The sequence below is a fragment of the Glycine soja genome, chromosome 1 (genome assembly GCF_004193775.1).
Source record: "Glycine soja cultivar W05 chromosome 1, ASM419377v2, whole genome shotgun sequence".
Classification (NCBI taxonomy): domain Eukaryota; kingdom Viridiplantae; phylum Streptophyta; class Magnoliopsida; order Fabales; family Fabaceae; genus Glycine; species Glycine soja.
The window spans coordinates 17,862,178-17,873,999 of NC_041002.1; the positions used below are offsets into that span (position 1 = coordinate 17,862,178).

At 33.9% G+C, this 11,822-nt stretch overlaps 1 protein-coding gene and 1 long non-coding RNA gene across 2 annotated transcripts; both read right to left on the minus strand.

Annotated features, from left to right (window-relative positions):
• Positions 1-3,660: 3,660 nt before the first annotated feature.
• LOC114412401 lies at positions 3,661-5,079 on the minus strand. The gene is made up of 2 exons (XM_028376320.1): positions 4,003-5,079; positions 3,661-3,918 (listed from the first exon to the last, which is right to left on the minus strand). Exons 1-2 carry the CDS (start codon positions 4,492-4,494, stop codon positions 3,661-3,663), a joined length of 750 nt encoding a protein of 249 aa, XP_028232121.1. The 5' UTR covers positions 4,495-5,079.
• Positions 5,080-5,194: 115 nt separating this feature from the next.
• LOC114404797 lies at positions 5,195-11,458 on the minus strand. Its single transcript, XR_003665148.1, has 3 exons — positions 11,383-11,458; positions 11,071-11,162; positions 5,195-5,401 (listed from the first exon to the last, which is right to left on the minus strand). It is a non-coding gene; the product is annotated as an uncharacterized LOC114404797 (long non-coding RNA).
• Positions 11,459-11,822: the final 364 nt, after the last annotated feature.

An 11,822-nucleotide genomic window follows, 5' to 3' on the forward strand; every position in this document is an offset into this window, starting at 1 on the left:
ATGACAATAAGTGAAAGGAAACATAAGATTTTAAGAGTTGTTTGTTAGAAATTGCAGTTTCCCTAAAGAAGATGGATTTCGAATATGTAAGATTTTTCCGTTTTTTTTTTGGTTGATGTGATTTTTATTAGTTCTCTTCACAACTACAAAAAGAAGCTTCTACATCGGTTGAAAACGGGTATCTACGACGGGCCCCACACCGTCTTTGTTCCAGATGTCGTTGTATGTGGACAACAACGACATCGGTCATACTAGGACCCATCTTTGTAATGTTAGAATACAACGTCAGTGCCTATATAACAATAGACGTTATAAAAAATGATTCGACGATGCACATGGTGAAGAACCCGTCGTTGTTGTGGTCCATTTCAACGTCGGGTACGCGAAGACCCATCGTTGTTGTGGTCCATTTCAACGTCGGGTACACGAAGGCTCGTCGTTGTTGTGGTCTAGTTCAACGTCGGGTACGCCTAACACTTGTATTTGTTGGGTTTTCTTTCAACATCGGCGGCGTGTTCACCCGTCGTTGTTTGATAGTATGTCAACATCGGTGGTGAGTACACCGTCGTTGTTCTTCGAAGTTTCAACGACGGGTTTTTATAAGGACCGTCGTTGAAGTAGTTCCCCTGCTCACAAAATTTGGGTTATACCATTCAAATTTCAAAAACAAAGCTACACTTTGGTTATCAGTTATAAGGAACAAACAAATATTACTCACATGTTGTTCACATCTCCAAGATTCAGACAACAACAAACATTGTATGTGCCACTCACCTTGGAAATTGAATTATGTGCCACTGCTGCACTACCTTTTATCAAAACCTATATGTAGCATACATTATATGTTGAACGATAAAGACATCATTCATGATTAAAACCTAAGTTGCAAGTCCACCCTTAACCCAGCCCTTCTAAATTATCAGTATCCAATTAAAATCATTTTGAAATTCAGAACTTGGCAGTATGTGATATACATATAAATAGTAATAACAACGAGAGGGAGGGCAGGGACCAAAAGCAGACCCAATGATCAAGCCCTATGGAATAACACGTCCTTGAAAATAATTAACATGTGCTATAATACCGTTACTGCTAGTCTAACCCTCAGTCCATAATCATATCTTAGAACTAACAGACTCAGACCAAAGTTTAATGATGCTTCTGATAGAAAACAAGGCAGCAAGTAGGGTTCACCGCGAATATTGAGAAGATAGATAGAACATACCTGTATACAACTGCGTTGAACCATTGCTATTCATAGAAATTGTTACTAGTCTTCTGTCTTGGCCCAAAGATAAAATTTGCATCCTTTCAGGCCAATCAGAATTTAACCTTCGTGCAAAATCTTCCACTTCCCTACAAGAAAAGAAACAAAGTCATCACATGCAACATAAAAGACAAAACAATAAAATAAAGAACTCAACAATTAGTTGACAAGATTATCCTCTTTCATAGGTTATATTTTGATATGACCATTCCACAAGTTGTCAACTAAAATTAAATAAATGAATGAACTACTATATAAGGAAAATGCAGCACGCTCAATACTGAATTCAATTAAGCAAGAATCCTCTTGATTAATAATAATTTTAATGGAATGCAATGAATAAAACATGCACTAAACCAGTAAGGAAGATTCTGCATTTCATCAAATGACGATGTTAATTGCATGCAGCATTCAAAATTTGAGAATTTCACCCAACTGCTTTAGCAGTAATTACCTGAGCATCTGACAAACTCCTCAAGAACTCTCTTTAATCATAATTTTCATCCCCTGGTCGCCTTCCCTTGGCATCCCTGCAATCTCTGTACCAATACCATATAAAACAGATAGCTTCATAAAAATCATAATATAAACCAAAATATTATTAGACTGAAAAAGTGACACTGACAGTTGATATAATGTATGCCTAGCTGATCAATTCAACAATTCATGTAAGCCTAGCTGATCAAATTTTAGAAGTAGAACATTTGAGTATAATGTATTAACTTATAGTTCATCAATCCACAAACAAGGAGGAAACACACCTCTTCAATGCTTGTGCTGCTAGTCATTTTGCTGCTAGTGAACTTTAGGAGCGGAATCAAAGCAAAAGCAAGGTCAAATGATAATATGAACTGCTCAAATGATAAAATCACTTATTAGAACAATCTTGTGGTAGATAATCCACGTGTTGAATAACTAGTCTTGAACCCAAATTTAGGTATATAATAAACAAACAAGAACAAAAGATTATGTCAATTACCTTCGAAATAACTTGTGAGGCAGATTCAACCAAAATATCCAGCCCCAAGGTAGCCATCACTCATGCAAAAACAATGATACCCTGCACAGGAAATCTTATTAGTTATTAGCATGTACCTCTACCAAGCAACCATCCAATGACTGTGGACACTTCATTCGTTCACTTAATTGCTGCAGTGGCAAGCTTGGTGGTACAACATCTACACTAAATTGTTGTTGTGGTAATCAAATGCAGATGCAATGTAGTAGAAGGGGGTAATGACAATATATTACTACAATTATATCAAATTTAGTAGGTAATACTAAGAACAAAAAAGCACGACGTTTGGCCGCATCACCATTATAGGAATTGTGAATGGTCACTGTATTAGTAGCATGACTGAAAATAAGATAGTTGTTGTCTAAAATAACAAAACAATTGTCTCAAATACAGGAAAAAAGAATACTCCGAAGCCATCATTAGCCGTTTTTACTTATTGCTGTCTTTAAAAAAAATGTTGCCCATTTCTTTCGAGTTGTGGTGATGTTGTCGATGTCCAACAGTGTCTCATCAGCAAACCACTGCAAGTATTCATATTTTAAAGTTAGTAATGCAAATATAAAAATTCAGTTCCAATTGCACTGAAGTTTATGCATACCATGGACCAGTCACTCTTTATGTCGTTGGTTATGATGTTCCACATCCAATGCATTATGTAATATCCACATTCATAACATCTGGTTTGAACGTGACTCTACATATGGAAAAAATTTGAATATCGTATACATTACATAATTACATGACTTAACTAGACAACAATAACGCATGGTACATAGCTGACTTACCTTAACTTCAATCCACTTAGGTGCAACTACCTTAGTTTCAGGAGACAAGGTCGTCTTCAATTTCGTCATTACACTGGTTTTAAAAAAGCACATCAACGCATATAGAACAACATGTTGAATGATGACCATTAAAGAAGGCTTGTAAAAAGTTATATGGTATGAGATAACCTATTAATTGTAGCTTTGATATGCATACCAGGTTTCCTACGCAACGAACACAACCAAACCACAACATGTTGCCTAGGACACAAAAGTACGAGCTGCCAATGTGCCCTGCATGTCATGCTCATTAGATACGTATACACCCAAACACCATTTGAAGTATGTTTGTTAAACAGCACTTACTAATGGAAGTAAGGTCCAATGTACACCTCTCAGTCAGATTCCTTAAGCCATCTTTCATGATATTGTTGGCATTCGCTGCGTGTATCCTTTGAACAAACCAACGACTGTGGCTCAAGGAATGCATACATGGAACCTTGACTGAATATCTGACTCCACTCATGCATATACCTATTCACATGATTTGAAAGTATTGTACTGGATCATGATATAGAATGAATGAGGAACAAATAAATGAAGGATTTCACTTACATTAACCATAATTGTAAGACAGATATGTTAAGACTTTTGTCTCCTGCTATTATTTCACTAACATCTGAATATGTTATGAATATCGATGTCGGTGCATCTACAATTCCAAAGCAGCTCCCATCAAAGTTGATTTCAACTGGCTTGTCGTAAATATCGAAACTGTACTTTATCAAGCCACGCAACGGATCATCTGCGTCCACATTAGCCGGCTTTGGCGCATGTGCATCCTCGTTGTGCGGAATACTTTCTGGATCCTACATGGTTAATGAAAGTGGGTGAGTATTTGTAGTGTAATCTATGAATGTTTTACTTTAGGTATGTCAAATCAAACATCTTACCTCATCTAATACAGCTTTCACAAGGTGTGTGGGCCAAGCTACAAATGTATTGACGGCCTGCTTCACATATTGTATTTCTGAGGTGGCATAGGGGACCTCAGCCTCAGGATCGATAATTGTTTCCACACTTACCCTGACAACATCATCTGCATATGCCACTGTGTGTATGATTGAATCCCCCTCCATTATTTTCCCCATGGCCACCAACCTTAGTGTACCATCCTTACGCTGCACATACAGTCCCATCAATGGTATGGCATCAGCATGATGTTCTTGTGAAGGCTGGACATTGATAACAACATTACTTCCCTTAGTGCTGACACGCGCACCTAATTGTTGTATGTCCAACTGAATTTGGAGCGACTCTGGGGATCCTTTATTTGACAACTCTTTTTTAATAGCCTCTTTCAATGCATTGGTCATTATTTCCAAGCTCATTTTATTTTCCTCTTCTAGCTGAGTCCTCAATTCTTCCCTAATCTGACCAGTCATGTCTTCCCTAAGCCTTGCAACAACTTCATCTAGTTGTTGTTGGCTGATGGATGTGGACGAGCTGCTGCATGTCCTTGATGCCCTTCCGTAGTACTGAGTAATAGTCACACCTGAGCCTGCTGCCCGAATGCGACCCCCATGGTCAGGTCGCCCAATGGCAGTGTTCAGTATGTCTTGCCGACCATGGGGTACAAACGAACCTTGCGTTACCTGCTCTTCTAAGGAGTCCTACACAAAACAAGTGACACAAAAAATACACAGCGTGCAGTCATTGTCATTACAAAAATACTTAAACATATGAACATTGCAACATATTAGTGAACTTACTATTTTATCTGCAATTTCCTGTGCCGACTCAGATGTCATATTGCCAACAGCCCTGGTCCGAGAAACCTTCCACTAAACATGTCTTTTTATTGGAGATGGGGGGTCATCAAGACTTGCTGGATTATCACTCAACAATGCTTCCTCTTGTATCCTTTTTCGTTTCTCGTCTAACAATTTCTTCTGAAGCAAATCATATCCCCCACGTGAAAGTACGTGAGGGCAGTCGTTGTGTTTTTGAATTGATTGTGCTCGTTTCCTAATACCCTGTAATGTGACATACATAATTGCGGAAACTTTTTTCAAATTAAAATAATCAAATTGGTAAAAAAATATTCATTTGAAGTTACGATAGACAGATTCAACTAACCTCCCAGTTATGTGTGAGCCGAGTTTCTTCAAATTGTTTCCACGCTTCAGGATCTAGTCCATATTTTGTCACAACATCCTGCATTTGTTGACCTTCACTCTTAGCAAACACAAATTTGCTAGTCAATGTGGACTTAAATTGCCGCCATCTCGTTGCTACTGTTGACATAACCTTCGTCTTAACCTTCGTAGCTTCTGCGATATCAAACTTTGCCTACATAAATACATTAGTCAAAATAAAGGGTTAAAGGCAGCCAAATGTATATCATTATACAATACTAGCAATCAGCAAGTAGTCAATGACAATGTTCTGCCACAATACCCCCAGTAAAGCAAAAGCATGCAATCAGCATATAATGTAAGTTTAGCATGCAATCACAACCTTAAAATTTAACATCGAAATTGAAGAAATAATAAATGAAAAAAAACTTTATGTGAAACCGAAAACAGTTATTGCCTTAAAGTATGAATTCCTAGAAAATTTGGTTTTCATGGTTGTTAAGAACATGCTTCAGCCTTGGCAGAAACTGTCAAAACTTTAGCCAATAGTCTATATGATCCCAACGATAGATAATAGTTAAATAAACCCACAGGTTAATCTTCAACACCGTTCAAATGACAAATGATAAAAATTATCTTTTTTAATGTCTGATTTAGAAGCTATTAGCACGGCAAATTAGTCGAAGATCAAGGGATCTTATACCAAAATTCATATCTAACTTTCCCATTTGAAGATCGTGCTTTTTAAAACAAGTCCACTTATTAGGCAGGGAAACAAGAAGATCGTGCAACTCATAAACCATATACTCAAATAGCAAGTAAATAGATGATTCAACAACATATTGTCCAACACTTTCACTCTATATGATATAAATCTATCAAGGTGTAATAATTTCAAATATCATTTGCAAGGGATGAAAGACTGTTGACAAGAGTAAGAGCCAAAAGAAATAAGAAAATTTTTCAAAGCTTAATCGTAAAAGTAAAAGCTATAGAAGATTCAACTAATTTAGAGTCCAATTAAAAAATTGTCTTACTTCTATAATTTGAACATAAATTCAACAAGTAATGATATATTTATACTGAAATTCTCATAACAGAATTTGTCTTTTGTGATTTCAGAATATCAGCAATTCGTTATTCTTGTTCCCTAATTACTAGCACCGAATCTTTTAGGTACGTGGGCCTCACAATCCTCCTTTTAGTTTTACTCACTAATTGCACCTCTTTGTTTGGTTGGTGTACCCCTATTGTTGCTACTGTAGCATCTTCCTCTTGACTTGCTATGTTATCCCCTGTATTTGATGAGTTGTCACTTTCCATATTCTGTAGTTAGTTTTAAACATTGACTGCATTATCAAAAACTAGAAAGCAACTGTGTCTCTTTGAAAAGGAGATGAATTAATGAATACATTGTGATCTTGTTTCAATTCTTTTGTGGACATATTGCAGTATAAGTCTTCAATAGTCTACGAATATTGCACAAAGTGGTTTAAGTCAGGATGCATTAATTTGCCCTGGGGTTTGTATGTGGTGTGGAGGACCGGCTGGTTTTATGTATTCACTTGGTGGGTCCTAGGCTTATTTGCTTACTGTGAGTTTCATTTACCAAATTAGTGCATTGCAGATAGTTTGATCCATATGTAGCTTTTCTAAAGTGGCTAAATAAATCTAATTTTATGTTTGATTCTATTGTAAGTGTGTGTAAATTTGGTATGTCCAGATGATGCTGGCATAATATTCTTTCAGCATACTAAATAATTGTAGAGAGAAATTATTCAAAGATATGAATGAATTGGGATGTGTTGCCCTTGGGGCAAATAATTTCAAAAGGAAACTTTACAAACTACTCTACTAATGAAAATTTTGTAAGAAATGACTAATTTTAACCATTCATATAACATTAAAATGTGTACCAAAAAATAATACATTAAAATACATGCTTCTTTTACTTATTTTGACAGTCTCATGCTATCATATATAAACATATTATGTAGAAATTTTACAATTTTAGTTTTCATTACCAATCAAGCTAATAACTTTCTTTCCTTTGCATGTAATCCTTTCATGGTTCCTATATCTGTGTAACGATGTGTCAATCACATGCAGATCCAAACGGTAAGCAAGAACTTTATAATTCTATTATATTTTACTTTAAATTTTTCAATGACAACCATCCATATATTTGTGTACACCATCTCACACTTTTAATTGTCAACAATGCAGGGCCAATGTACTACAATGGAGTGTACTATTTGAAAAGCCAGTGTTTTTATCAGTTTCAATAGATGCAGCTACAGGCCAGGGTACAGTAATTTCTCTTAAATTGTTCAATCTAATCAGGAGACAATATATTTTATATTGTTAAAAAGTCTAACATAAAATTATTCAGTGTAAATGTAAAATAAAAAAAATTTGTTTGTAAGAAATTAAATTTTGCCTCCATCTTGCTCTTGTCTTTCTTTTTTTTATACCCTAACTATTCTCTTCACCGCCCAATCTTACATATGTTTTCAATATTTTTTTTCCTGGATTGAGAGAGATAATTCTAGATTTACTCAATCTTTGCTCGATTCTGAATCTCTAACTCCCTTTCATGTTTTTTGTTTGGCATTCAGCTATAAGTGTTTTATTTTTGTATCCTTATACAAATTAAAGGAATTGTAATATGCATGTATGTGTCTGGTAAAATAATTAGGCGATTCCACGAACTGTGTGGCTCGATTTTACTGGGAGACAATTGGTGCAATGGCCTGTTGAAGAGTTAAACAGTCTCAGAGGCAAAGAAGTTAACATAGACAATCAAAGGCTTGAGAAGGGAGATTATAGCGAAGTAAAAGGAATCACTGCAGCCCAGGTCTAATTCTTAATTATGCATTAATGAGTGTATGTTCATACAAATAAATACATATAACAATATTATATAACTGCAGGCAGATGTTGAAGTAGCATTCGCCTTTTCAAGCTTGGACAAGACAGAGGCATATGATCCTAAGTGGGTAAAGGCGCAGGATCTATGTGTCGAAAAGGGTTCAAAACTACAGGGTGGGTTAGGTTATTTTAATTATATCTATTTTGTTATTTTGAATTTCCTTCGAATTGGTTATTTTTGTTTTTGATATTTGTAAATAGTTCATCTTTGAAGAGTGATCTGTACAAACCCCAATTTGCTGGGTTTGTAGATGTGGATTTGGCCGCAGATAAGAAGATTTTTCTTAGGAGTTTGGTATGTGCAAATTCAATTCCATTTGGTGCTTATATATAGCATTTATGAGCTCCAAAATACTAATGTATAATTATTTAATATTCTTTGTTTTTTCAAATGAATGGAAGATTGATCACTCAGTTGTGGAGAGTTTTGGAGCAGGAGGGAAGACAAACATTTTGTCCCGGGTCTATCCTGAGCTAGCAGTGATGAACCAAGCGTACTTGTTTGTGTTCAACAATGGTACTGAACCAATCGTAGTGGAAAACCTGAAAGCTTGGAGCATGATATCTGCTGATATAAAATGATCAGCTAGTAGCAATTGAAGTCCAAGTTAGTTAGGTTGTTACTGGTAGTTATGCCAGGGTGAGTAGAACTAAGACATATCATTAATTAGTTTTTAATTCCTGTCTTATTTCTATAATTTAGAGTCCAATTAAAAAATTGTCTTATTATAAATTTATTAATATTTATAAAATTAAGTTAAAATTAAAAATGATATGTATCGTAATTTGTGATTAGCAAGTAATTTATATTATCAGTATATCACCTTTAAATTCATATTTATATTAAAAAAACGACCTAAGTAGATTAAAAAATTAGATATTGAAGTAAAATTGTAATTAACAAAAATACCAAAAAATTAAAAAGTTACATTTTAAATGACTTGTTTAGATGTTATTCCTTATGGTTCGAGTAATAATAACGATAACAATTCAGCCTGAATTGTTTCATATTGATTTTCTTTTTTGCAGAAAACAAAGAGGGGAACAAGCAACAATTCGAAGGTTGTACATTCAGGAACTAAAGAATTCAAAATAACTAGTAATAAGAGGGATTTGTTTTTGGGATTTTCTGAGCACCAAGAGCGGCTACGCAAGAAGCTTGCACTTGAGGAGGGAAGGATATTTGTAGCTAATGAACAACTTTCTTAACTATTTGTCGTTCAGATTTTACTGTTTCTTTTGCTAATATGTAAATATAAATAGTATAAGGCTATGGCTTATGGACATGGTCTTTTTGACCCCTAACAATCTTAGAAGTAAATATAGACCATGTTTTTACGCCATAGCCTTATACTATTGTGGTTTACATATTAACAAAAAGAAACAAGAAAGTCTGAAGGACAAATAGTTAAGAAAGCTGTTCATTAGCTGCAAATATCCTTCCCTCCTCAAGTGCAAGCTTCTTGCGTAGCCGCTCTTGGTGCTCAGAAAATCCCAAAAACAAATACCTCTTATTACTAGCTATTTTGAATTCTTTAGTTCCTGAATATACAACCTTCAAATTGTTGCTCGTTCCCCTCTTTGTTTTATGCAAAAAATCAAATCAATATCAAACAAAACATGGATAGAATTGTCATCGTTATTATTACTTGAACCATAAGGAATACCATCTAAACAAGTCATTTAAAATGTAATTTTTTTATTTTTTGGTATTTTTTTAATTACAATTTTACTTCAATATCTAATTTTTTAATCTACTTAGGTGGAGGATGTTGACGAAGAGAAGGAGAAGGAAGATAAAAAGAAAAAGAAGATTAAGGAAGTGTCACATGAATGCTCTTTGGTGAACAAGCAAAAGCCTATTTGGATGAGAAAGCCTGAGGAGATCACAAAGGAGGAGTATTCTGCTTTCTAACATGGTTTGGCTGAGAAAAAAAGTGTATGAGTATGACTAGTTAGACAAAGGATTTTTAGAAGAAGAAAAAATGCCTTCGTGCATTGAGTTTACTTTTGTACTTAAAAGTTAAAATACATACATTGAATTCTTAACAAGTCAAATAATATAAAGTTCAAATGTTTAAGTACAAAAAGATTAAAAGCGAAAGATATAACTGTTGTATGTTAGGTTTGATTTAATAGTAATCAGAGAAGACAAAAGTATTTATTGATTATCTTCATAATCAATTGTCAACAAGAAAGTTAGCTAATCACCTATAATTAAGAGTTTTATGTTTCAATTATATTTTTTTATTCCCAATAATCAAACCTAAGATGTATTGATAGGATTTGAATTCAATTTTATTTAGACAAACAATATATTATTAGAATAAATATAATAATATATATGTATTTGTTTTTTTCTATATCATTTTTATGTCAATTTTTTTCTTTCGTTTTTTCTTTTTTTATTTCTTTCTTCTATTTACTCTACACGTTAAAAGAGGTATACGGGTATTATTATCCAAATTAATAATTTATATGCACCCCCATGAAGGTAACACGAGCTTCAACTAGCCCCATCTTAAATTACTTTATAGGATCTGGATTAGAATAGTTTGGACTAGCTCCATTTCATTTGTTTTTCAAGTATTCTAAAAAAACAGATTTTGAACTTAGCCTCTCTATTAATTTTGTTTTCTCCTTTTTAACTACGTACCTAAAATTGCCTAATGCCTCCTATCAATCATTCTGAAAAAAAAAATATAATTTACACTTTTCTTTTTCTTTTTCTTTTTCTTCTCCTAATTAAGTTTGTTTTATCCATAAAAATGAAAGATAAATACAAAAGATTTATAATAATTTACTCAACATGTTCAACTACCTTAATTAGACGCTCCTATTACATTATTAATTAATAGCTGCATTAACTCTATCTTTAAGAATAAGGACAAAACAATCACTGTTAACATTTAAAGGCAGGAGTAACAAGATATTTGTCAACAGATTTTCTACCTTTGCAGAAGGATAGATATGCTTCAACTGCTTTTCCTTGAGATTTATGATTCTGCTAATATATGCAGCTAATACCTCTAAGTCATGTATATCTGCGACACCAACAATTAAGATAAGATATCAGAGTTAATCCATCATCCTCTTGAGAAGCCAACACAACATATGTTCATCTTTAAACACATATCATATATGCATATACAGATTGTGCTCCATTTTAATTTCGTGCTAAATATCATACCAAAGTATCAAATAGAGCGAGATATATATTCATCGAATGAAACCACATGAAGATTTATTGAAATTTGAACATACATCTATCTGATATTTGTTGAAAAGCAGCCAAAATATGGTAACGATGCAGAGATATCCTTCAAATGGAAGAAGAGAGGGTAGCTGGTATACCTAGCTAGCTTGATATTCTTAACTTATACATGAGATAAAGTGAATAATAAAGTACGAAACTATGTCTTTTGACCCATGGTAACTGATAAAGTTTGTGGAAAAAGAAATTTCTTTTTGTTTAGAGAGTAAATTACAGTAATCTTCATCGTCAATATTGTTTTGAAAATTAATAGTTGTGATTTGGATAGAATATAAAGTTTGTGGAAAAAGAAATTTCTTTTTGTTTAGAGAGTAAATTACAGTAATCTTCGTCGTCAATATTGTTTTGAAAATTAATAGTTGTGATTTGGATAGAATATGTGATCTTCATCGTCAATATTGTTTTGAAAATTAATAGTTGTGATTTGGAT

Coding starts and splice junctions, on each gene's coding strand:
- LOC114412401 (XM_028376320.1), bottom strand. CDS start 4,494: ATGACTGGTCAGATTAGGGAAGAATTGAGGACTCAGCTAGAAGAGGAA. Junction 3,919..4,002: donor TGAAAGCTGTATTAGATGAG/GTAAGATGTTTG, acceptor TTAACCATGTAG/GATCCAGAAAGTATTCCGCA.